Source organism: Engystomops pustulosus, chromosome 1 (assembly GCF_040894005.1).
Source record: "Engystomops pustulosus chromosome 1, aEngPut4.maternal, whole genome shotgun sequence".
Classification (NCBI taxonomy): Eukaryota; Metazoa; Chordata; class Amphibia; order Anura; family Leptodactylidae; genus Engystomops; species Engystomops pustulosus.
Window position 1 is genome coordinate 61619679 of NC_092411.1, and position 27973 is coordinate 61647651.

General features: G+C 38.3%; 1 protein-coding gene across 2 annotated transcripts in view; it reads left to right on the forward strand.

Annotated features, from left to right (window-relative positions):
* The first annotated feature begins 15389 nt into the window (after positions 1 to 15389).
* The window catches only part of ADAMTS19 (ADAM metallopeptidase with thrombospondin type 1 motif 19), a 114378-nt gene continuing 101794 nt past the window's right edge, over positions 15390 to 27973 (forward strand). For both annotated transcript variants that reach the window (XM_072141766.1, XM_072141775.1), the window contains exons 1-2: positions 15390 to 15881; positions 19501 to 20138. In XM_072141766.1, coding sequence (XP_071997867.1) covers positions 15794 to 15881; positions 19501 to 20138 — 726 coding nt within the window. In that variant the 5' untranslated portion in view covers positions 15390 to 15793. The remainder of the gene's footprint in view (positions 15882 to 19500; positions 20139 to 27973) is intronic.

The window sequence follows — 27973 nt, forward strand, 5'->3', positions numbered from 1 at the left end:
ATGTCAAGGTAGCTAAAAGAATCCTCCTAGTGGAGCATCAATAGCTACAAGACTCCACACGCCTACAATTGGCAGTCTCTGTAAGGAGAACTTTTACTTTCCAACCCTACTCTTATTATTACACGAGAATTAAGCAGCACTCCAGTGCGTCAATAGTTAGGTGAAGAAAGTGAAAATGCTTTATTCCATGTTCAGAAGTACAACAAGGTACAGCAGCAACGTTTCGGCTCCAAGGAGCCTTTTTCAAGCCTTGAAAGGCTCCTTGGAGGCTTGAAAAAGGCTCCTTGGAGCCGAAACGTTGCTGCTGTACCTTGTTGTACTTCTGAACATGGAATAAAGCATTTTCACTTTCTTCACCTAACTATTGACACCCTGGAGTGCTGCTTAATTCTCGTGTATTACATTTGAAGGACCTGGAGCCTGTTCTCAGCGAGCTTGCACCCACCTGCACCTTCGTTTGTGTGCTGCTTAAACTTTCTACAAGTACCCTTATTATTAGTTACATCAATTATTAAAGATTTCTCATGCAATAATAGTGTCCTTTTTGTGTCCAATGAATTAATATTGACTTCTTTTTGCCGTAAACAGCATAAGAGCCATGGTAAAAATGCCCCAAAAGTGCCTAAAAACATTTTAAAAATTACCCCAATCTGATATAATGCACAGTTACTTCCTCTTTATAAAACAATGGGCCACATTTATTAACTGGCCTGCGCTAGTTTTCTGGCGTACTTTGCACATAAATACATGCACACGTATGTATGTTACGTTTTAACCAGTATTGTGTCGCTGCTGCATTGTGTCCGCTGCGATGCAATACCCTGCACCTTAATGGCCATTCTGGTGCAGATTTGCACTACGCACCACGTTTATGTCGGCAGGTCTGCCATAATTGTGGTGCACGCCCATTAAACTAAGTGCATGAAAAAAAAACTGGCACAGTTTAGGCACTTTGACTGCGTTACGCGTGCGCCAGATTCATGAAGACTGTGCTCCAGTCTTCATTGTTCCAATGCAAACTGCATGTAGTCCAGTGAGCCTCACGATTAATAAATGTGGGCCAATAACTTTCTTTAGTTCTCTCTTTACAATAATAGTGTACATTATTTCCCCTACACAGTTATGATGCTAAATTGTTGCAGGAAATATCAAAATAATGCCCCCTATATGGTTGAAATATCTCTTCTATACATTCACACATTTGAAATTACAACAAATATGACTTATCCCTATCCCTATGATGAACATAGCTGCTCAGGTTACAGACCTCCTTTGCCATGTGTCCTGCATGGATGTTGACTTGGCACCGTCAGGCACATGGGAGTCTCCAGTGTCTGGTGGCTTTTAGGCTAAAATCCTGAAGTGACCTCTGTCATACAAGAAAGTACTATGAACCCATATGCTACCACTTTCCATTATGACACCCCTGTGTCCCTACTCCTTTAGTACATCAACCTCTATGTCCCCACACCTTTATACTCTAAATACCATTAACCTCTTGTCTGGATTGTAAGGTTGTGGCAACAGTATTGTTTTGGATTAAATGTAAAAAAAAAAAGATGATTTTTTTCTCTTGTGGACACTCCGGACTGGATGCCCTAGGCACGGGCTCTCGATAGCCTAATGGATAATATGATTCTCATAACAAATCATTAGAAGTTCTGATGCTGACAAGTTGGACAACATAGAGCATACCTCTCCAGCATGAGTTCATTGCTTTATCTTATAAATTGCTAGATGACTCTGCAAAGTATTCATTACTGCATGCAACACAATTACATCATCTCCGTAATCCAGGCCAATGTGTGCGCTGTCCTACAGATCCACATTACATGGAAATGAGCGCAGCTGATAACACTGGGAACACATCTCAGGCGTGGAAGCCATCTGGTGGAGAGTAATTCTGGGTAAAGACATCCATTAGTCAGGAAGAGGTTTCCGTGTAATTGCATGTGAAAATATGTGAAAGTACAGGCAGTGATACCTCAACATGCGCTGCAAGTGTCATGTCTAATAAGACCAAGATAAAATGCAGAGTTTCATTTATATTACATAACATATAGAATATGCACTGATCATAGGTTCCTTGGCAATGTAATTGTTATCTTTATGGTTGATTTCAGGTTCATAGCCTCCTTTCATGTAGAAAGAGGTTTTACAACAGACCATGAGTCCATTAATTTTTACATTTACATAACGGTACATGTAATATGTGGTCACTGTCTAAATGTTCTTAGACTCTTGTGAGAAAACTATTCAGACTTTATTTTATACAGATTCATCATAAATAGTTACAGACCACTTACTTTATTTTTCTGAAAAATGCAATACCATAGAGCAAAATGTTGGGGTCTTATGCCTTGGGTTTTAATTTAGCCAGGTATTATTTCTGATATTCAGAAGGAATTTTGCGTCATAGGACATATTGCCGGATCGGTGGACGAACAGCAAAACTTTCCCTGGCTACGACTGGCCAGGGGTTTCTCACCAATCATAGCCATGGCTAGTTGCTAGGGATGCCAGTTTGTCAGATTTGCTCTTCGCCCAATGAATCCGGCAATATGTCCATGTTAGGTGACCTAACCCGAACTTGAGTGTCAGATCCGCTCATCTCTACCAGGTAGGTTATTTTTCTCTTATGTATTATCTTGTACATAGAGGGGAAACATTTTCTATTTTGAAGCCCAACCAGCAGAGTACTTTTCAGCAAATGTTGCCTGAAGCTACATTATTGTTAAAGGACAAGCTTAAATAAATATCTGTGTTTTTAAAAACGTAAGGAAATCAGAATTGAATATTTCTCTATAATCTGTGTAGACAACAATGAGAACAGTATAACAGATTTTAATAAGCAGAGCTATTACATGCTACAGTTCATTAACTAGAGTGACATGCTATGAACAAGTGGCTCCCACTGGAAAAGAAGCACATAGCCACGAATCAGATCTTGCCTCCCAGTAGAGTAAATGGATGATCATGTGCATACAAAAGGGGTTGTCTGAGATTGGACAAGATTTGGATCAAGGCAGGCAAAGGAAGCATTACCTATATGTTGAATACCTGGCTGCATGAAGAGAATCTGTCAGTAATATACCAAACAAAGCTGCAGACAGTGTTAGGTAGTGTTCCTGGAGATCTGTGTTGCCATATCTTTGTGTGTGCGGCTACAAGCAGCAGGAGAGTGAATTACATTTATATTCCAGGATGGTAGCTGTATTGGTGCACTGTTGTGGGAGAGCTCTTCAATGTACTGCTACACAGCCCATTCCCCATCTATAGCTGCTTCTATTTGAAGACAACAGTAGTTATTCAGGGGGCAGGGTGAATGCTGTACTCATTGAAGAGCTCTCAAAATCCAGTGCACCAGACTGATCCAAGTGCAGCTACAATCCTGGAATATAAATGCATTTTGCACAGCCCTGCAATAGTTTCCAGCTCTATCTGATGGACCTGTGATAAGACTTGTCTGACCAATGAACAATGCCAACCCAGCCTTCTGAATTGGCCTAGATGAGTTGATTCCAGTGCAATGTTGAAATTAATGTCATTAACATACGCATATCTCATGTAATTATAGAATTGTGGTTGCTATGCCCTAGAGCCCAGCGATGTCTAAGATAGAAATACTTTATTCTTCTAGAATATTGATTTGGTTATTAGGTCATGAAAGCCGAGTTAGTCACTTTCAGAAAATGTCCAGATTTAGATGATAGGGATGTTCATTAAAGCAACAAAATCAAAAAATGAATAAGGGGTCAATAGAAGAGTTTGGAAACTATAATACAAGTGACCAAATGTGTTACTCTTCAAAAAATGAAATTTCCTACATGTACTTGTGTTTAAGGTGTTCAAGGTTTCATTTTGAACATATCCATGATGAAGTTTTGCAAATAGACGGGTGCTAAGAGCATTGTATGCTGGGTAATTATGTCATTGGGGATACACAGCTGCTGATACAATTTAGTTAAAATGATAAAAAAGTCAGTAACACAAAACAGAACCAATGAAGAGGTATATCTTGCGGGTCAGGTCAATAAGAGGTCACATACAAATCACCATGAACTTTTCAGGAACAGAATTTCCTGGATATGTGCCTTATTTATTTATCCATGAAGTAATCCATCTGTCTGCAAAGGCACAATTCTATGAATAATGCATTTGTGTTCCAACTCATTGTTTTTGCAGTTGCCATGGAAAAATATGTTTAGTTTTTCTCCTAAAAAACGAAAAGGATTTTGTATTTCGCATTTTTATTATGTCATTAGGTAAGAGATAAAGAACTAAACACAGAGACAAGGTGCAAGTAGAATGTGTGGAGTTCATGGGTGAAAACGTTGCTTGCTTAAATATAGTAACAAATCGCTTGGTTTTTGTAACATGAAATTTATGTAGTTGTAGGTTTCAAGTTCTTTTTTTAGCCTATTGCAAGTAATGATAGACATGTAAAAAGAGATAAAAATGGGTAAGTACGGACGGGTAAGAAAATGTGTCCCAGTTTGTTAATGGATCCATGTACTTGTTGCAATAAACTTGGGTCCTGTCCACTTGTACAGACCAGATTACACCATTCAGATCTGTGAAAGAGCAAAAACTGTGCAGGTTACATATATAATATGTAAGTTGAAAAGTGGATTCAGAAAGATACCTTACGTAAAGGGTCTATTTCTCTACTATATAACTATATCCTCTCACAGGGCCGTGGAACAACCCCATCTTACATTTGAAGCTGGGAATGTCTCTTTCAGGGGTACATGTCATGAAAATTCACCTCCGGTAACACAGATTCTTCAGATGTGTCATAACGCGAGAGAAATCTTACAAACTATTGACTCATTGGTATTATCCACCTATAGAGCTGGTTCAAAAGAAACTTCTTGATGCAGACAAATGTTTGAGATCTGGTAATGGAGGAGGCACTTTATGTCATATATTCTGCAGATGCCCCAAACTATTCCCCTTTTTGGCATAATTCCAAACCCAAATAAGTAATATTGTAGGTAAACAGGTCATCTTAGCGCCAGATTTTGTCTCACTTTAGTTACCAAATAGATCATGGTCCACCATCTAAAGATGATCTAACTACATAGCGAGTCCAAGCAGTAAAGTTGGTCATTCCTGCTAAATGGCTTCTCACGATCTCAGGATGGATTGATCGAGTTGACAACATATGTCGCCTAGAGGAGCTAGCTAGCTGGGAGTCCAGAATGCAGATTTAACAGTTTTAAAAGTATCTGGGAACCGTATAGCAATTCATCTTCGAACCAACGGAATGGCAGTACCTAGATACACACTTGATGAACTGCCGAGCTTTAATAGAGTGCTAATTTAGGAGACACAATGGCTAGCTTTATTGATATCAGGAAGAGATGCTCTATTTATCTTATGATGTATTTTATCTTAGGATGTATTTCATGATTTCTTTACATGGTCAGCTTGTGTGTCTGACCAGTAGACTGGATTTGTCCTATAAAGACAACCTATAGAAGAGAGATCCCCTAAGAAGGAGCAGCAGGTAAGGATTGTGTGGCAGAAATAGGAGTGGTGGGCGGCCAGGGCACGGAGGATCTCCTCACCATGCAGCCATCTTTGTCAACGCCACAAGCAGAAGTTGCCCTGTATGGCTTTTTATAGCTGAAGCAATGTCTTAGTAAGACAGCCTACATTCATTTTGGTTTAATACAAAGACAAAATGATGTTATATATTTAACTATCTAAAACTCTAAATACTCCCTATACTCACAAGTTCTTGAGTTTTGTCATGTATATTGAGGCAAAATATTTTAGTTTCATTCACACAATATTTTATTATCTAGATTCATTTTCTGATCTGACCTCAGCATGCTGAGGAGGTAGAGGAGGGCTTAGCTTAAATCCAGGAAAATTTCAGCTCTGTGACTTCAAATCTATTCCAAAATTAAGTCAAGTCCCTACTGGACAGCCAAGAAGGTCACTATCTGACCGGAGCAGTTTAATCCAAATGGAATGCAATTCTTGATAAAATTGTAAAACCACACTGTTCACTCTGATTCTGTCTGTACGAGGAAACATTGAACAGTGTTCTATGCACATTACAATAAATTAATGATATGCATTACTATCATGATATGGTTCCAGTGTTTAGGGTATAGCATCTCCTAGAGCTCTGTCCAGGCAAACAGATAATCATTTCTACTTCAACTATTACAGAATATATCTATGTTCATTGTTCCTGCATTAAAGAATAATAGGCACTTTGATTATGCACATGCATGGCCTGGTAAAATGTCAGGGCACACTTGGGGCAATAGAACTCAACCCCAAAGGTAATGTTTATTTTGGATGAGGCGCCACTAAATTACTTTCCTTTTATGTATTTAGAAAGTAAGAGCATTGAGTTTACCCCAGTTAAATTAACAGGTGGGCAAAATGGATAAGTAGGCAAATCTATTGGCTGCTTAGACTGTTCATATGCCGTACATCCTGAAAAGGGGTGTAATTGGCTCGTAGAGGGCCCATATCACGAAAAGGGGGCGTGTTGCCGCCAATGTGTCATAACTATGTAAAGCCACACTGTAAACCCTGACATTTTTCGATTAATGATCTAATGCATGAGCAGGTTTATATCATATTAAGAAAGCCACAATTGCATCTTACTTTCAAAAGGTAAACTAAGGGTCCATCTCTCCACCCACCTAATCATATCTGAATGGTTTTAAAAAGACTAGTACGGGACCAGCGTCTTTCTAATAGAACATATCCAACTTTTATTTAGATTCCATTTAAAATATCCACAAGTCATGGTACAATGGTTTAAAGTGCATGAGAAGAGGATAAAAAGGAAAAAGCTGCTTAGCTACGTGTATCTAATTGCATGTTCTTTCTCAAGGATGTTCTTTCTGGAGCTTGCTTGAGAAAGAACGTGGAGTTCAAAATGCGTAGATAAGCTGTTTTTTTTATTAACTTATCATGCACTTTAAACCATTGTACCATGACTTCTGGAAGTTTTAAAATTGAATCTAAATAAAAGTTGGAAATGTTTAATCTGAAAGTCTCTAGCTTTACACTATAATGATTCTCGCTATGTTTGCAACCTGCTGATCAACGGTCCTCTTTCCAGTACAGATGTCTACAGGCACATGTGTGTGAAACTAAATGTATTGAAAGAAGGTCAGAGGTCACTTACTTTGGACTTTTTTTTAAGCTGAAAGGTCAGTGACACTAAGGTGAGCACTACAGTCTCTTACCCTGTATGGCAGAACTACTGTAATACTCCACTAAATACTGTAATGTCTGACTATTTCAGCTGCACCGATATGATCTTTGGCAAAAAGTGAAAAAAAAGGGCTCCTGTGATTCCTGCAATACAATTATCTAACATACTTGATGCTATGCGTTCTTCAGTAGGCATATTCTGCAGGACATACACTTGCTAGGACATGCTCAATCATGTACTTAACAGATAAAAACTTGAACCCAGTGAATGAAAAAAAATGTGAAAGAATCCTATAATAGTGATCATAGCAAGTAAATACAGTGCAGAATGTTTGGGAGTTGAATATACAGCAATGAACCATGCACTGTACCTACATGTAGTTCCCATGTGGCATATTAGGGGACTGCACAATTGTATTGCTCCCATTCATGATAAGATGGTGAGTAGAGACTGTATAAATAGTGATTTGCATTTCACTTATTGCCATCAGATGAGAACAATTATTATAATTTTAAATATTTCCTTATGTGAAAAAATTAAATAATTTCCATTGTAATCCTATGTGAGAAAAACATGGCAAAACCTATACATATGTGTACACATGTATATGCATACCCCCTGAGGAAAAAAGGCCCAATATGTGAGTTGGGGCTTCCTGACCAAATTCAGCCAATCCACATGGGTAAGACCCTTTCCCTTATTTACTGGTCTTTATATGTGCTGCTTTTGTAACTCACTTGAGTGGTTGTATTTAAAAAAAAATTAACATATGTTACTGAATAGGAAATAGTGCATTCATGTCAGGTCCTTGATACTTTTTTGGCTAAACTAAACTGACTGCTCACCTGTCATCCTAATCCTTTTTTGTTCCCCTCTTTTTGTTGTGCAATATATTCAATTTTCTGTACTATAAATTCATGGTGAAATATGTTTTAAAGTAATTTGACAATAAAGACTAATATTTTTACTGTAATTTTGCCTCCAATTTGTGTAACGTTGGAGTCTAATATGGGAGATGTTCCCAATGTAACCCCTTAGCACGGGTACACTTCAAAGTGATATAGGTTTGGCCCAATTATCTAAAAATCAAGGTTACAAAAATATGTAAATGAGCTACAAGTGCTCCTGGAGTCATCACCAGAGGCTCTTTGGGCTCCAGCATCACAGACTAGGACAAGTCCCCTGGAGAACTTCTTACCCACCTACTGTATACATGTACTGGTCTCCAATACTGGCCAAATTCTGTTGAAGTATCCGGAATGTAATTTTCAAATATTGGGGCAGATTTATAAAAAAAAAAGGTTAGACAGTGTAGAGTTAGACCAGACAGTCCTATTTTGCACCAGATTCATATAAGTGTCTGGTACTGGATGATAAATCTGTCTAGTCGTACTCTTCACCTCCTATTAGTTGGCTTACTTTACGCCAAAAAATAAGGACAAAATTCTGTCGGGTGAGCAACTTTACCTGAAAATTCTGCACTGAAATGGCCGTTCTGGCGCTCAGTCGGACCAGAATTGTGTTTTACACTCTATGTTAAAGGTGCACCAAAGAAATTTGATGCACTCTGATAGAGCAGTGCAGGGGGCGCCAGATTCATAAAGAACGTGTGGCACAACTCATGAATCTGGCGTCCTCTGCACTATAGTGCACCTAGTGCAGTTTGCACTGTTTTTGATAAATGTATGCCTATGTGTACAGTATTGAGTAAAAACTACTACAGTCTGACTGATCAATCATTATGTTGATCTATGTACCAAGCAATTTTCCTAACAATTGTAACCACCGACCTTTTCCATATTTTTTGTCATGATTTTCAATATGTTTTAACAATTACCTTTGAGAAGATGAAAAGAATGCAAAAATAGTTTCCCATGGGTTGTCTATCCGGAAAACAAATGAAATACTGCTCATAGAATCTCCCTTACACAAAAATCATTCATCAATCTTTACAGTACCTATGATTAAAAAAATGTTCAATGAATGCACAAGCTGAACTCTGATCTTGATGGATGTTTAGCTGCCTGTAAATGCTTGTCAGATGGCAAATGCCTGCACAAAATTATACATGTACTCATGGCATTGGTTAACTGATTGCACCGAAGTTAATTTATGGCATTGGATTAAGTTCCGGGGCTTTTCTCATTCTATGGTATTAATAAATGTTATACATGATTATAACTTTCCTTTACATACCAAAAATAATCAAATTACTAAATGTATATTACTATGGTGGAGTTTTTACTACCTTTATAGTTTGTGTACAGGGCAAGTTATTTCCAATTGGTGATGTTTTATTCATAGGTGTATTTTTCATTTTTGCAACATCCAACATGAGGTTTACATTGCGTAGTCCTGTGATTTAGGACACAATTAAAGGTCACCCTTGATTAAAGTATCCCATGAGTTCTACCCTTTATTTGTTTTAGAGCAATTCAGCAATAAATGTTATTGGGGGTCATTTACTAAGGGCCTGATTCACGTTTTCCCGACGTGTTACCTGAATATTTCCGATTTGCGCCGATTTTCCCTGAATTGCCCTGGAAATTTGGCGCACGCGATCGGATTGTGGCGCCTCGGCGCTGGCATGCACGCGGCAGAAATCGTGGGGCGTGGCATAAACGAAAACCCGACGGATTCTGATAAACCGCCACATTTAAAAAGAAAAAGGGTCGCGGGACTCGCGCTTACCTTCACTTGGTTCGGCTTGGTGTAGATCAGTGCATTCCGGGGAACTTCAGCGCAGCAGCGCCACCTGGTGGACGTCGGAGGAACTGCCTTAGTGAATCGTCGGAAGACCCGAATCCACCGCAGAGAACGCGCCGCTGGATAGCGAATGGTCCGGGTAAGTAAATCTGACCCTTTGTTTGTATACTGAAAAGTTATACAGTTTTCCCATGTACTTTCTGTATCAATTCCTCACTGTTTTCTAGATCTCTGCTTGCTGTCAATCTAAAGAAAACTTCACTGTTTATTTCTTGGACAGAAATCCGACCATCGTCACACAAGTGCACGGCTCGTTATAACGCATAGATGTGATTACTCTCTGTGATAATAACGAGCTGTGCACCTGTGAGACCAGGGTCAGATTTCTATTCACTGGAAGTAAACATAGAAGCTTTCTATAGAATGACAGCAAGCAGAGATCCAGAAAACTGTGAGGAATTGATACAGAAATGATATTGAAAATATTTATAATTTTTTATCGTGCAAACAATAACATTAATTTGCTGAAATGAGAATACCCCTTTAAGGTCCAACACAACTGAAACATTTAAACAAGGTAAAAGCCATGTACAGCTTATTGTATTCTTTATTACATAAATGTATAGAAAAATAAATCAAATCAACTTTATAAAAAACATTTATATGTTTTCAGGTCTTCTATAGTAGCATGATAAAATCCTTTACAGTCTGATTTAGTAGCCATATATAATATCAGCCTTATCCAGCTACCCAACCCCTTATTGTCTGTAGATCAGTAAGATGCAAGAAATGGCATATAAAATAGAATAATATATTTCTGTAGAATTTGAATACCTATAGTAGGATTGAGATTTAAATTCTTGTTTAACCTTTTTTCATGCTAAGTTGTTCAAAAAGCCTTGATGTTCCATACTGTTTCCATAACTTTCCAGGTATATTTCCAGACACTCAATTGCACCCAATACATAACCTTCCAATGAAAGTCAGCCACTATTTGCAGTGGTGTTGTACAGTAGAAACCCAAACTGCTATAATTAACTATTAATATAATTAACTATTAACTAAAGCTAGATACAACTACATTGTCTTTATTGATAAATTGAGGTTCTTATAGGGAGCCAATGACAGTTGTGAATGTGGAAGCCTCATGGGGAACGTCAATTCTGCCTTTGGTGTGGAGCAACACACTGCCAGAGCTGCTAGAGGAATGATCTAGGGAGCCATGACATATGACAATCATTTAGCTCTAGTAGTGATTTATGTGTTGATCCTTATGACAGCCTTTGAACTGGCACTTTTCTTCAGCATTAGGATTTCCTACACACAGGAGGGGTGTCCCAGGAATGTCTCCGCCAGGTTACAATTCTTTATTGCCCAATCACCATATTTATCTGCATTCAAGCATTTATTAGACCAACTGGCATGCCAGCTTTGGTAGCCTAAAAGTTTGTAGGATCTACAAGCCCAGCTGCAGCATCTACAGAAAATGTGATACAAAATAACACTTGGAACCTGTATAGATCCATGCTTAAAGAAGACCTTGTTGAGAAGGACCTGGGGGTTCTAGTAGATCATAGATTAAATAACAGCATGCAATGTCAATCAGCTGCCTCTAAAGCCAGTAGGATCTTGTCATCTATAAAAAGAGATATGGACTCTCAGGATAGGGATGTAATATTACTGTGCAATGCATTGGTTTGGCCTCACCTGCAATATGCTTCCCAGTTCTTGGCACCAGCCCAAAAAATTATAAGGGGTATGGATTGGTTCATATCCAATTTTATTTTATGCTAGTAATGTTTATGATTCAGTCATTTAGAGTGTAAGCACATGTATCCACCATTTTGTTTGTATTTGTATTCCGCCATCTTATGATGGCTCTGTCATCTTGTTCTTGTATTGGTGCTTACAAGCATGAACATATGAAATATAGACTGCACCTACATGTGGAAATCACCTATTGCAGCTGGCTTAACCACAAATGGCTGTGGTTAAGCTTCAAACACATGTTAATTGAAACAGCACCCCCACACACCGGAAAGACCCGTCTCTTCATTGTCTTAGACTGTGTTTTATCCCCAAAGTAGTTTTAAAAACATTTTAACCTTTAACTCAAAATTACCCTAGTCAATATGGTGATGTAGACTTCATTTTGAAAACTACAGGGGCTGTTCTCTTTCAGCACACAACGATGATGTTGGGAAATGCTAATTGATTAATGTCCTGTGACGAGTGCATAATTGTGAATATATATATATATTAGTGTATGAAACAATAATAAAGGAGAGAGCTTTTTTTCATGAATACTTGTGCGTTTATGATCATTAGCCTGGCTTAAGCCTTATTAATTAATAACAAATCAATCAATAATTTGGCAACCTTCATCAATACGTGAGACTGCCCCAACAGATAGGTGAAAAGATTATAACAATTAGATTTATTTAGTCTCAAAAAGAGAAGCCTAAGGAGGGACAAGAATAATTTATATAAATATATGAATTGTGTGTACGAAAATGATGGTGGAAAGTTGTTTTAGGTTAAATCAAAAGACAAGAGGACATGGTCTCCGTCTGGAGAAAACAAAGTTTAATCACCCGAGGCAACAAGGCTTCTTTATTGTGAGAACTGTATACATGTGGAATAGCTGAGCTCAGGCTCTTGTCACAGCAAGGACAGCAGAGAGCTTTGAGAAGGACAAAGATGCCTTTTAACATCAAAATAACATTGATGGTTATGTCATAGATTTGTTCCCCTTAAATATCTTCCTCATTCAATCCCTTCCATGTTATGTGTCATTTTCAACCATAGATAACTATGTGGCCTGTCACCAGAATTCTTCCTCTTTACTCTAGTAATACCTGATGGTAAAGGGCTATAAGTCCCACTCCTAACAACTAAAATGATCTCCTAATGAGGCCCTGTACTTAAATTACAGCTGTTTTTCTGATATGCAAAGAGGTAGCCATATGTCAGCTTCTGAAGAGTGGAGGGAAGTTTTTCCCTGGCTTCTTGTGAACCACGTCTTCTCCTTTTGACTGACAGCTCAATGTCTCTATATATTTCAACATGAGCAAACAGAAAGTCCTCTTCCTGTCCTTACCAGAATGCTGTCCCTCTCACTGCATGGTGTATTTAGCTGTGAATGCTGTGTGGTAAACTGCGGTTCTTTTCACTGCAGTGGGCTAGCAGTGGTGGTTGGAGCCACACGGTAGTGGATAGAGACATGCAGTAGTAGACAAGATCAACATAGACAAAGGTAGAACATTTTTAGGGAATGATTTTGCTGGTGGAAGAAAGCAGATATAATCTGGGATGCCTACACTGTACCAAATGAAGCTTGGCAGTCACTGCCGGCCTATGGGCAGGGTGATCCGGGGGAGAAACAGCGCCTCGGACCGCCCCCTCATGAATACACTTGAAAGCTTACACAATCTGGCGTTTATATTGTACAGAGCAGCAATGTCTGCTAGCTTTATTGTAGGGTTCCCATCTGAGGTAGCGCTAAGAGTTGCTAGTAAGCAGCTACTAGTGCCTTTTTATGGGTGACAGGTCCTCTTTAAGTCTGATTTCATATGTCACCCTAGTAAGAATAATGATATGTGTTGTAACATTTATTTCCACAATAAAACATGTTTTCTGAAGCCAGATACCTGTCTGCTGTAACACTGTTTAATGCATTTACTTTCCTTGGGGGAGAACGATGCTTCCTTAAGTTTCCTGTGAGGCTTTTGTGCCCTTTGACCTAGCTGGATGAACCTATCTTCTAACATCTACTATGTAATCAGATTTTCATAATCTTTATCAACCAAATACTTAGCAAGAGCTTATGACATGTTATATTTCCTTAATTCAAAATTGTAATGTTAAAAATCCTCAAAATAATATGTAAGGAGAAAGGCAAGTTTTGTGGAACTGTGGCAATGATATTGTTAACCTTAGAGCACAATTGTATCCACTTGATGCATAAAGCAGGTGGAAAACAAAAGAGATATATAAAATTTCATTTGTGAAATGTGACTTCACTTGCCTTGAAATGATAATTTTTCATGATGGAAAATTAGACTTGGTAAATGCATTGCAATACCAAAGAACTTTCTGATAAACCATTTCACCTTTTACCTCTAAAAATGAAAATCGAATCAAGAAAGATTAAATATTTTTGAGAAATGGTTCAGTATATTCTATATTTGTAACACACGCAATTATTTATTCAAAAAGCAACTTATTTGGTTAAAGTAAAAACTGTGTTATTTTAAATGTTGCACAAGTTTTACAAGGTGGAGGACAACACAATTTGTATAGATTGGTTTGTGTCCCTCAGATCTCTTCGTTCCAGGATCAATTAAAATGTTGCCCATAGAACAGAGACTTTATGTAGGGGTTTATATTTACATTCTATAATATTCATATTATTTCAGCACCACAGGAAAGCCAACATTTTAAAGGGGTTGTGAAAGATAAAGAAAACATGGAAACTATACTTTCTATCTTTGTCCACATTTTGTGTGTGATGTAGCACAAAGACTGTGTGCAAGTGTACCTAAAAGAGAAATTTAGGCTCCTACAAAGGCAAAGGGCAGACATGACAAATATTTCTCATTTTTTCTTTCAATCTGCATTTTGTAACTTTTTTTGTAAGAATAGTTGCAAAAGTTGCAAATGTATTGATTTTTCTCAATTTCAGTGTAAGAACAACATCCAGTACAAATGGCAAACTGAGTTTGCATGCTCAAAGTTGCAACAAATTTCAGCCATAATAAAGTGCTAGAATGCTACAATACTTTACCTGGCGACACCTATACTGTAGTTCCACTCTATTGTACAACGTTTAGGGCAGTGGTTCTCAACCTTTCTAATGCTGTGACCCCGCAATACAGTTCCTCTTGCTGTGGTGACCCCAAACCATGCAACTAGCAGTAAAAACATAGTAAAATTGCAGCTCCGATGGCTTTAGACGACCCCCGTTTTTTGTCGTTCGACCCCCACTGGGGTCCCGACCCACAGGTTGAGAACCACTGGTTTAGGGGATCCCACATGGGAGTTAGTGATCTATATAGACATAAATGTTGTGCACTAAACATTTATTCAAATTCATACTTTCCTTTGAAGCACTGACATGAACGGTGTCTGATATAGTAATATGATGCAGTTCGGATTTATGGATTGCTATAAAATCACTGTATAAATGAAAGAATGATTGTGGTACCTAGAAAGCATTGACACTGGTCCAGCATGCCTACTACTGTTGCTGATCTGGAAGTTCATGGCTCTGCAATCCTACCTGCTCCCATTTCACGTGCAATTTATGCTAATAATTGACTGTGTGCAGCCAATCCGAGTTCATTGAAAGGAAAGAGCCCCCTCCTCTGAGAATGTCTGAGCTTGTATAGCCACCTAGTTAGCTACAGCATTCTCCCTACTTCTCCTCCCCTCCTGCTGCTCTTATAACTGTGTGAGGCAAAGATAATGTGTGCAGTATTCAGTACAGCATGTGCATGTGTGTGAGGGAGATCTGATCTCTTTCCCTCTTTTGTCTGCTTTGCAGCTGCTTTATATTTCTCTTTTCCCTTCTCTTTTATCTTTCTCCCAATCCACTGGGTTCCTTTAGTAGGAAGCTCCTACTTGAGTGTTCTTATAGGGAATCTGATTTGCACCAATAACACTAAAAATTCACTCTTGCAGAAGAAAAACTTGAATCAAAAGCTATAATTTTTCCCTTTTTTGCCCCCCTTCCATAAATCCACACAGACGACGGTGGAAAAAAAGGCAAAGTTGTTCTCTGGGCAGTGATTCACTAACTTTGCTGGAAAAAAAAAGCCGGGGAAGCAAGCAACACACATTGGCAGATTTAAGACTCTTTCAGCGTCTGTTCCATGTGTTTAGACCATTAAGTGGATGGGGCAAGAAAAAGGGATGGGACTGCACTGCAACTGCTGCCTTGTCTATGTGTTCTTGTGTATCCTGTCATGTAGGATCAGTACAGGTAGGTGAAATGCTTCTGTTGTGTGCATGTTATCTCCTCCAAATACATTGTCGTTGTTACTTGCTACATAGACAAGTGGTGATGAATATCCTGCCATAAGGTCATCCCTGCAGGTCTTCTCTTCTGATGTGTGGGGGCATTTCATGTCTTTGAATGTAGCAGGTCGCCTTAATAATTCATCGTAATCCTTTGTGATCCCTGCACAGAGTTGCATTGTCATGTCTAGAAATAGCAGTTTACAACAGAAGCCATCTGGTGCCAGCTATTCACTGTAAATGGGCAATTAACTCTGATATTACCACTTTTAAAATGTCATTTATATGAGGTTTGTTGAATGAAGGCAGACTTCTCATTGTACTACTATTAGCTATACCAATCCGTCAGCACTGACTTTCCAGGAATGTTGGCTTCAATCTGATTTTCACAAACTTCTTGAAAAATGTGTAGAATGTAGCACCTGAACAATATAGACCAAATCCTTGCAGATTCTCAGGTCGACATGACTATACGTAGGTTTGGCTGAAGGCAAAATACACGTTGTGTAAAGTTGTGATAGTTATATGGTTTGTCAATGAGTAAAATGAAGGTGGATGACAATGAATGAAATCTGAACTGCTGTTTCATTACGTGGTAGAAGGGTACCACATTCAAGTACATACAATACATGTTAATAAATTATGGGCAATATGAAAATTCGTAGGTAAATTTTTCTTTGATTGCATATTCTAAGAAACCTCATGGTAGTAAGGTCACATGTGATGTAGAGTTTGACCATTCGTCTGCTGTGAAGCTGAACCCTTATGCAGGTGCTGTCCAGTTGAGGTTTCTTATCTTTGAGCCCAATTGTTAATGAATGATGATGGGGAGTAATGGCCCATACCTTGCAAGCACTAAGTTCTTGAACCTCGACTGATAAGACATGGTTGTGTTAATAGGTTGGGCCCTGCTCTGTGGCCCCTGACCTTTGAATATGTCGCTGACTATGATAACTATTGTTACATGTAATTTATGCCATATTTACAACAAAATGAAATAGTGAAAGGGCATAATGTAAGTATAGGGCCATTCTACATGGTTATTGTAAAGATGATACAAAATATTAGCTTGGCATCATATAAGCAGAATACAGTAATGTAATGCCTCCACATTTGTATGAAAGAGGTTCTTTGAGGAAAAAATATTATTGCCCCACCCACAGTCTCATTTAATATCCACCCACTTCCTTTTTCAATCAGTTTCACACAGCAAAGTTCTGGATCAGCACTTGTATGCCAAAACCATGTGTGAATGCAAAGAAGATACAATGGAAGGAGTTTTGCATGTCTGTTTTTTTTTAAACTCAGCTTTATTAACAGATTTGCAGTTGTACATTAAATACATGATGAGATCAAATAACATGACATCATCTAATTCCATATACATTGATATAAGCATACAGTGATAGATATAGACACCTGCAAAAGGCTAATATCACAGGATTGAAAAAACAATACAATACAACTTAGGTAGACTTAACCTGTCATAAGTTTATATCCCTGCGATAACAGATTGTGTTTCACTACACAAGAATAGTACGACAGCAGCTAGAGTCTAATGTTAACTGGTATTACCCATTTATTACCATAAATGAATGCATCAGAGAAATACAACAGGCATGTTCTCGAAAAACACAGTCAAGAATACATATATGGGTGGAGTTGACCTTTCAAAAGTATAGCAAGCAGTAATACCAATAGGTAAATTGAAAGCTCCATTGTTGATCTTTAACTGTCGGAAATTCCTGACAGGGCCAAGAACATCTAAAATTGGTTGTGTTCATGGCATAATTCTGTGGTCAAACCACAAACCATAATTGAACATGGTGCACATTTTTGCACCACCTATGGATTTATTTTGTTAAAGTCCGTAAGATATATCAGTGTGTGTTTCACACGTATGGCAAACTTTATGTCAGGGCACAACAGCGAGTCACCTCCCGACATCGCAAATCCACAGCCAATACAAGCAATTAGTACCACTGACTCAATACTTCACATTTCTGCTTTCCACAGGTAAATACTTTAATTGTGTGCAAAAATATTTGCGACTTTACGGTACTCATCTTAGTCCATACGTCCATAAATGTCAAAGCGTCATACCAGACACAATCGCAGGCTGTTTCAGCGATTTAATAGCCTGCGATTGTGTCTGGTATGGCGCTTTAACATTTATGGACTTATGGACTAAGATGAGTACCCTAAAGTTTTTCACCATGTATTTACTGATTGCAAGATGAAAATGTTTTATGGAAAAAAAAATTTGCACAAAATTAAAGTATTTACCTTGTGGAAAGCAGAGAAAATGTGAAGTATTGAGTCAGTGGTACTAATTGCTTTTATTGACTGTTTATTTTGTTAAAACCACATCAGCTTTCCTGCTACTGTTAAACTAGCACACAATTCACCAGCATTCCAGCAGGATAAAACCCACTATATCTGTCCTGTATGGACGTCCCCTGTAAGTTCCTCTTGTTATGTCTGAAATCCATCCAAATACAATAATATCTTAATCAACTCTTATCAGCTCCTGTGATCCTGAACCTTCAGAAATGCCCTAATGCACCTGTATTGTTATATCAATTTACCCTTTTGTGTAGATATGTCAAATTGATTTCACAAACTTAAGATGTATTTGGTCATTATTATATCATTAAACCAAAATTTACATAAAAGTATTTTTACAAGACTAAATTGTGTATAAAGATGTTGCAACACCAGTATATTATAGTCAAGATATATTACTTCACAATGTACACTACACGGTCATCCATGTTATATGTTATGAAAAAAAGATTAGGATGGAGGATAATAAGAGCCAAAGTAAGTGGAGAAGGAAGAGTTTTGCTCTAACAAGATATAATATAAATTTCTTCTATTCACTTGTAATATTGATTTAGTGAAAAGTTAGTGGCCATTTAAAGTGAACCTGTCATCAGCAATTAGCCAAATAAACCACTACCAGTATATTGTCAAATAGTGTAATACATTCTAGTTTTTGTGTATTTCATTCTGCAAAGTGATGGCATCATCTAGAAAATGAACCTTGAAGTGGGATGTAAATTAGTTGTATAAAGTCAGGAGAGTTGAGTACTGGAGGAGAGTTTAACACTGAAGTTAAGGTGGGGAGCTCTGCATGGCTTCTCTTCTGTGATTGACACCATGCATCAGACTTCAGGAGATCCGGTTAGCGATGTCTCTGGATGTAGGACCATCAATTACAGTTAAGGCGGCTTTCTGAGGAAGAGAGAGCTTGACTTCAGTGTTATACTCTCCGCCTCCTTGACTTTATACAACCAATTTACATGTCACTTCAAAGTTGATTTTCTGGATGATGCCACCCCACTGGGTCATGAAAGAAACATGATCTGGAAGGTGTCCAGTTTCTTGGCAACATACTGATAGTGATTTAATAGGTCACTTTCAGTTGACAGGTTCTCTTTAATGTGAGGCAGCATGAAAGCCTTTACTAAATTTTACTAGCACAAGTTGTTTTAAGTTGTCTCTTTTTTATTCCTTTCTAAACCTTAAACATTGCTTCGATCACTTTTAAATAATTATTACTTTAATGTAATATTTATTAGGTCTGATATCATCCACCCAATGGGATGAGGAATGGGAAGTTGTCTTTCCATCAATATGGTGTCCACAAGAAAGAGAACAAGATGAAGCAACTATTGCGGAGTCTGGAGCTCAAAATTCCTACAGAAACCATAGCAGTGAGGACCCTCCATCACCAAACAATCAGGCTGCTGTCAGTTCTAGGGAAGTGCGTTCTGTTTCCTCTGTTTCATCTACTCAAAAATATTTTCCTCGATCTATAGACCAGGACGGTGAGCAATATGAAGAACACGAATCTCATGAACTTTATCATTCTGCATCTGTTCCTTGGTTGTCCAGAGCAAAACAAGTTAATTCAACTCCTTCAAGTATCCTTCCACACACTTTAACGTCCCGTTCTGGAAAACGCAACAGTTCTACAAGCCAATCATTAAATAATAATGGAAAGATGAAAGTGAAGATTTCTGCCTTTGGAAAGGACCTGTATCTTTTACTGAAAAAGGATAACCGCTTTTTGGCCCCAAGCTTTGTAGTTGAAGAAAGGAAGAGAGACAAGAAGGAATCACTAAATCCAGGGAACACAGATAGAGATTGCTATTATAGTGGCACTGTTCTTGGACATCATGGATCATTTGCGTCCTTCAGTACATGTGGAGGACTGGTAAGTTCAAATCATACAAATAAATGAAACTGATTTAAGGTAAAGGGTTTTCTAAGATTTAGAAAAATCACTTTTATTATTAAAAATAATAATAATAATAATAATAATAATAAAAAAACAAATACACCCCTCTTCTTAGGGCTCTCTGGCTGGAGCAGGTGATCTCCAATTCTCAAAAACGAAAAAGACGATCCATGCACGTTTCCTCCTTATTTGTGCACCAAACACACGGGATCACTTTCAGGGATTAGTCGCCATTCAGACCAGAAACCGTCAATATTTTCACTCCTGTCCTAGTCTCCTCCACTCACTATATATAAGAGACATATCCAGACATAATGTAGACAGTTTCAAACTTTTAAAACTTTTATTTCCAGTTCTACTCACATATGTAGATAAAAAATGCGCATATCACAAATAACTCCACGAGGACGCCAGTCCTTGCCCGACCCAGGGTTTCGCCTATGTGCTTTTTTTCGGGGCATCGGAGTATATATATATATACAGTGAGTGGAGGAGACTAGGACAGGAGTGAAAATATTGATGGTTTCTGGTCTGAATGGCGACTTATCCCTGAAAGTGATCCCATGTGTTTAGTGCACAAATAAGGAGGAAACGTGCATGGATCGTCTTTTTCGTTTTTGAACTCCGGTCACAAAAGAGTTTTTTCTACTGGATTATTGAATAGTGGATGTTTGCTGGATCCATCTAGGACCGTTAAGGACAGCTCATAAGAGAGAAGGTGCAGCACCACGCAATTTTTGTTGGATCTCCAATTCTGTTGTTTCTGATTCCATCACATTGCAATTGAAGACATCCTGTAAACTGAGCACAAGCCAGTTTCGCCAGTTCCTGGCCTCAACAGTTACATGGCATTGATTCAGACATAAGCATGAGGCCAGTGATAGGCTTATTGTTTTTGCAAAATGAGACATTAGTCTCAGAAAGCCCAATTATTCTCTATTGACATACTGAAAGCAATGCATGATTGACCGAGACCTTCTAGCGTTCTCTTCTTACAAAAACATACATAGCAGTTTATTTTGGTGGTTTCTTAGACAAGTTGGTAATGAACCTGTGATGGTGCTTTATGTTATTATTGCTAATGTTTTCATAATGCAGGGACATTCACTCTTTGTTTATGGTGGGTTTACTGAATGAATTTTTGAAATCATTTATAAAATTTCTACCATGCTTATCAACCATTTGCCTACTACACTGCTACAGAGGGACATGTCAAGCAGGAGTCTTTACTAGGACTGTTAGGATTTGTTTTTTACTTACAGCTTAACATGACAGTAACATCATGGTGTCATTAAGGATGCTGAGGAGGGTTTAACGTCACTGGATGAGCCCTCTTTAAACATACTGGATGTTTGTTCAATGATACAGAAAACACCTACCAATGACATCTGCCGCATGAGCGCCTCCATCTTGCTTAGGATCGTCACCCCCATGAAGTTATCGGGGGGAGGGGGGGCGATCTGTCCCCATTGAGCCGGTGGCATCCTGTTACAGAATTTGACAGGCATAGGTGACCCACTTTTAAATACATACTCCTTTCCAGTGAATATGAATAAGAACCTTGGTCATGTGATGGACACTCTGGTTTTGGTGTTAGAATTTAACAATGAGGTCACTATTTAATTATAACAAACCAAGATCCTAAATAGTTTTAATTAGTGGCTTTTTTATTGTATCAGAAACAATGTCATTAAGTTAAATGGAATCAATTTTCAACGCCAGTTTTTTCTGCCATAAAATTTGCAATATGTGATGGTATCCTTACAACAAAAAATGAAAGGTACAGTTTGAGGTTTTACCCCTACAAATGACAGCATTTCCTCTGGATCTGCTGCACCCAAAGCTGTCCCATTTGAAAATCTGAAAACCTATTACATTGAATTCTTACATTATTTGTGCCCTTTTCCCAAAAAATCTCTGGTAACATGTTATTGAAGTCTTACAGTAAAATATTTTTTAATATGCAGTATTTTAATCTTTAAGAATTTTTCTGGCATATGTTCCACAGGCTTCTTTAGTTCTTTAGTTAACTGCACTATGGCTTCACTGTATAATGAACTGTTCTAGACTGCCTTCAGTCAGTCGATTATATCTATTAGAACTTAAAGAATAGAGGGGGAGGACGAGACCGCTGCTGGCAAGTATATTCTTTACAACTTCATTCTACAGTTGTTTTAACTAAACGTTATAAAAGCGGGAGGAGCAGTGAACAGTGGCAGAAACCAAGCACTGTTTCCCAAAGGGTGTAACTATCTTCATATACACAGTTATATCACTAAGAACCTCCTTGAGCATATGCTCAGCACAGGTCGGGGCTAGATGCAATGACCTCTGCTGAATCTTCCCATCCTGTGTTTCCTGCAGTAAGCGACATACAAAGTGAAAACCGAAGGAAAAAGGATACCTCCATCTGTAAGTTTAAGTATAACATCTTTCCCAAAGTGCTCCTTTGTCTGGAGAGTATGGCTTAAGTGGCATTAATTTTCCTTTGTGTTTTGTGTGAACTGTGGCTAAGGTTGCTGCTGTGTTGAGACTGATAGAGCCACACCCAGTTCCTCTGCAGATCGGCCCTGTCCAGCAAGGGTTACTAGAGTAATGGACTGCTGATCCAGTCAGCTCCTGGAGGCAGTGTCCAGGAACTCCTTTACATATCTGCCCAGTCCCATTACACCTTGCTGGTTCTACTAGTCTCTTTTTACCTTTCACTATTTCTGATTGTTATTGCTGTGCCATTCTGTGTATCTGGCCTCTGCTACGTTACTCGACCTCTCGCTAGTGATTCTGTACCTTTGCCGCCATCTTGATTTTAAACCTGTTCTGTTGCAGGGTGAGTTTGCTACCACTTACCCAGTCTCAAAGCTTGCGCCAAGTCTGATTGTGGTTGCGCTGTTTGCTGAACATGTATATGACAATATGTTTTTGGATATGCTCAGCGTTGATGCCTGGAACTATCCTGGCGTATATGCTGAACATATCCATAAAATGAGGTGTGAATTTAGCCTTACTCAGCAGAAGAAGGAGAATTGAATCGGTATCTCTTCCAGTAGCCTCCTCTACACCGTCTACTTTGCATAGACTATATTTAAGAAGTAACTTTAAGACAAGAAAGAGTAAAGCAGCCTGATAAAAGCAGATAGAAGCACTTTTCTTTTTTAAGATATATGACATAGTTTATTGTTATGAAAAGTTGTTTTAGTTACATTTTCAATGTCTTCAACCATCCCACCAATTCCGGAGGCATTTCTCTAAGTTTAAAGCTTTTTTGACATGAGATTTAGTGCTTAACTATGAGCCTTCACATGTGAATAAAGCCCTAATGCAGTTTACTGCAAGACATATACATATATGGAAATAGTCTGATATCACCTCTACTTTGCAATTACCCTCCCCAAATTTCTTTTTACTTCATACTTTTTGGGTTTGGAAATAATCACTATAAATTTAAATCACATTGTTGACATACAATGTTTCTACTTCACTAAGTAAGGGGCATTCTTAACCAAACATACCTTCACACAGCATTTGTTATGCTGATGCAGGGAATGATCTTGGCTTGTACTGTAACAGCAGGTTTTCTGCAAAAATCGATTATACGTTTACGCAAATTATGCTCTGTTGCTCCTCACGCTGTCACACAGATGGCTTGGCGTTCTTATGCATTATATTTTATAGAACAATTCTATTGCAAAATGCAGCTATAGCTATACATCTTTACACTTGTATTCTCTAGCTGACTGTGATCCATTTACAGCGTACAGTGTTTCCTAATTTTAATAATGTGTAACAAGGCAATATGTCATATGGAACAAAGTGAATACAGTAACAAATCCTAGCACAATAACACATACAGCCAATGGATGCACAGCTGGAATTGGCTACAAAACAGGAACGGGAGTTGGGGCACTGAAATGCATTGCTAATACATCAATGAGAAGCACTTTGTAAAGAAACAGATGCATCCATGGTCAGACCAGATCCAGAGCCATACGCGTGATGACAGAAATGAATAGCTCTGGAACAAATGTTTTATTTCTTACCAGATGGATCTGTAAACTAATCTTACAGCAATATGGCAATTGTATCAAGTACCTTAATAGGATATACAGTATTATGGAAACTCACAATGGCAATGATATAAGGTTAGCCATGAGGACCTTTTGGGTGTTACACCAGACCTTGATCATTAATGATTTATTCTATCATAGTATCATAGTATATAAGGCTGGAAGGAGACGCAAGTCCATCAAGTCCAACCTTCAAGAATTAAATAAATGTTTTATCCCCATAACCCGTGATATTTTTTCTCTCCAGAAAGTCATCCAGGCCTCTCTTGAACATGTACATAGAGTCCGCCATAACAACCTCCTGCGGCAGAGAGTTCCACAGTCTCACTGCTCTTATAGTAAAGTACCTTTGTCTATGTTGATGGTAGAATCGCCTCTCCTCTAGGCGCAGAGGATGCCCCCTTGTCCTGGTCACAGGCCTAGGTATAAAAAGATCTTTGGAGAGAACCTTGTACTGTCCGTTCAGGTATTTGTACACTGTAATGAGGTCTCTCCTCAGTCGTCTTTTTTCTAAACTGAATAATCCCAAATTTTGTAATCTGTCAGTGTATTCTAGTTCCCCCATTCCCCTAATAATCCTGGTTGCTCTCCTCTGCACCCGTTCCAGCTCTACTATATCCTTTTTATACACTGGTGCCCAAAACTGTACACAATATTCCATGTGTGGTCTGACCAGGGATTTGTATAAGGGCAGAACTATGTTGGGATCATTTGAGGCAGGGAACACCTTTGGTTGTATTCCATCTGATTTGAGTGGTTTTTGGTTTAATCACTTGAAAAGTTCAGTTTTCATAAGTTACTGATGTGTCCATCTGGCCTTAGCTGGAATGTATATGAATGATCCACAAACATGCATACATCATGAGTACACATAAATATAAGAAACTATGTCACACACCATGTAATGGGGCGACACTGCCAATTCATATAATATAGATAGAGGTATATATTGTAGTTTATCATCCAGGCATTAGTACCCAGCAGACCTGAAAGAAATCGTGGAGGGAGAGGGAGATGAGGTACAGTTTCCATGGAGAGAGGGATAGTTTAGGCCTGTGAGGAGACATTATTAGCTGGTGTGGAGTACAGGGCAGGGGCTACAGTAGATGCCTGAGTGTACCTATATCTACAACTGGCCTCAAGTGAATCACCTTATGAACATAACAAAAGATAACAAGCTGCAAGTGTCTCCTGGCCAGGAATGACAGAGGCCTGATGAGCTAGAGTCTGGGAAAACATACGTAGTTTTCCAGGATGGAATAAGGAAAACCAAGCCGCTTTTAGCTACTTTGTAAGGCAGCTCCCTTGACATCAAGCACCTTCAGGAAGCCTAATAACATAATGCGGGATTAAAACAAAACTAAAACTAGGGTAGGGAAGGGAAGGGAAGTAAGAGTTTTCCTTACGGGGACTGCCAATTTAGGCCACCATGTAGGCATGTGGAGTCTTATAGCCATGGATGCTGCACTAGGGGGATACTGGGAAAATATGCAAAGTTTTCCAGGATGGGATAAGGAAAACCAGGCATCTTATAGCTACCTTGTAAGGCTGCTCCCTTGAGCTAGAGTCTGGACTGCTGAAGTACTAAGAATTCATTTTTGGGTATAAACCGATTGTAGAGCCATAAAATAAAGTACTTATCTGAGGAAAAAAAGAACTTGTGGGTTTTTGATCATGTATTCCTAACTCCCCTTATTACAACCATATTAAAGAAAAGGCTTTCCTGTGGCATCAATTTACAGACTGTTCATGGAAATCCATGGAGAGGGAAGTTAGGAGAAGGAGGAAGGTGTTAATGTTGGGAGACAGATACACTCAAAAAAGCAAAGATGTGTTTGTAACTTTTAATGAGCATTGTAACAGTTCTGGAATCACACTGGTTACAACTTAGATACTATACTATGTAAAGTCATCCATAATATTGCACCTCATTGTGTGTGTCTCCGTTAGAGGAGACAGATCTCCTCTTTTCTCTATGTTCAGTGTGTGGGAGACATCATAGCATCCATTTATTAAAAGATGAGCCCACTAGAAGGTGATATAATAGCAGACTAGAAGTGACTATGTTGACATTTGCATCTTGTTATACAGGCTTGCTATGCTATTCTCATATTGCATAGAATTAATGAGCTATTCAATCCAGTTTAAGGAGAAAAGTTGGTCAGAGGTGTCTTAGGAGTTTTTCCTACAGTTTTTAATATATCTGAGTTAACGTGTAACTGTAAAGTTACTGACAAAATATATTATTAGCACAGCTGAAGAGAGACTTTAAAAACAATTCCAATGATACCTGTATTATGCTGATGGATTCTTCGTAGCCTGAGATATATCTGGTATATTTAATATAATTTCTTAATAAATCAGATTCAGCTATTACTGAAGTTGGTGGGGACTTCCTGGTTGTGCATCAGCCAAGGGCACTGAAGCCAGAACAGGACAGCATGTTTGTATCTGAAGCACATGATGAGTCACATGCTTATTACATCACTGAATAGTCTTTTGCCAGCACACTAACGACTTTCAAATGCTGCAGGACAGCAAGCTTTTAATTGGATGACCTGAAGCATGTGATGAGTCACATGCTTGTGACATCACTCAAGGTCCTGTTTTTTTGCATTCTTATTCTACTGACACTCCCAACAAGCCTCCTGTCATCTCTTGCTGTTCTATATGGTTTCCCATGGCTACCGGGAAACATGGCAAAAGGAGAATAGCCTGGGGGGCCAGGTAAAACCTTGAATTAGTTATTTTGCTTATTGCAGAGTTAGGCAAAAGTTTTTATACTTTATAGTTGTATTTTAAGGTCTTTATTGAATTTGTGACTTTTTGAACAAAAGTTGCAAATACTCTCCAAAAAGTCGCAAACAACTCTAAGCTTTTTATGTGTGGCAATCGCAGATATGGATTTGAGCGAATATCTGTGATTATATAAAAAAAAATCCCAACTTCTACATCTGGAATCGAGGGATAACTCTGAGAAAACTGCATAAAATCTGATTATGGTGAACTTTTGAAGGGAGGTTGGCTTGCAAAAAGTCAACAAGCGCCACAAAACAGGTATAAAAAATAAAAAAACTGCCTCAAATGAAGGAAAACCTAGTTTCTGATATCTGAGGCAGAGTAAACTTTGTATAACTGTCAAATAGTCCTTTATTTAGCTTTGCATTTACATCAAAGCCTTTCTTGAACCCCCATAAGTTGTAGCTATACCTTTTAATAGAGATCTACCCTTGTTAATGCTTGACAGTTCTTGGTGATGTCCATGGTTTTAATAAGAAGTATGAGACATGGATGAACCTCTAAAAAGATGGTGAATCATGCTGCAAATGCATATCTATTGAAGAGCCCCCATTTTTTTTATTTTTTTCTATGTCTTCATCATTGAGGGTTTCTATAGAACTGGTTCACTACAAAACCAAGCACTTTGTTTTATGAACATTAAGACCTGGTCAGTGGGATCAGTTCTCAATCGGTCTTGTAAATGTATGGAAATGTTTAGCTTTTGATCTCTGTTGTAATAAGTAGAGTGAGTGTTATCTGACTGTAATTATCATTATTTAGTGCATTGCAGCATTTCCTCATTATCTACAATGCAGTTTGTATAATACAAGCCTTTTAATAATATTTTAAATTAAATTTTAGTTGTATACTTTAAAATGTTATTTATGATTTTTTAGTGTCTTGGATTTTACTTTTTTTTTTCTTACTGGGACGTTTGCAATTCTTTAAGTAGTGATTGCCCCTTCT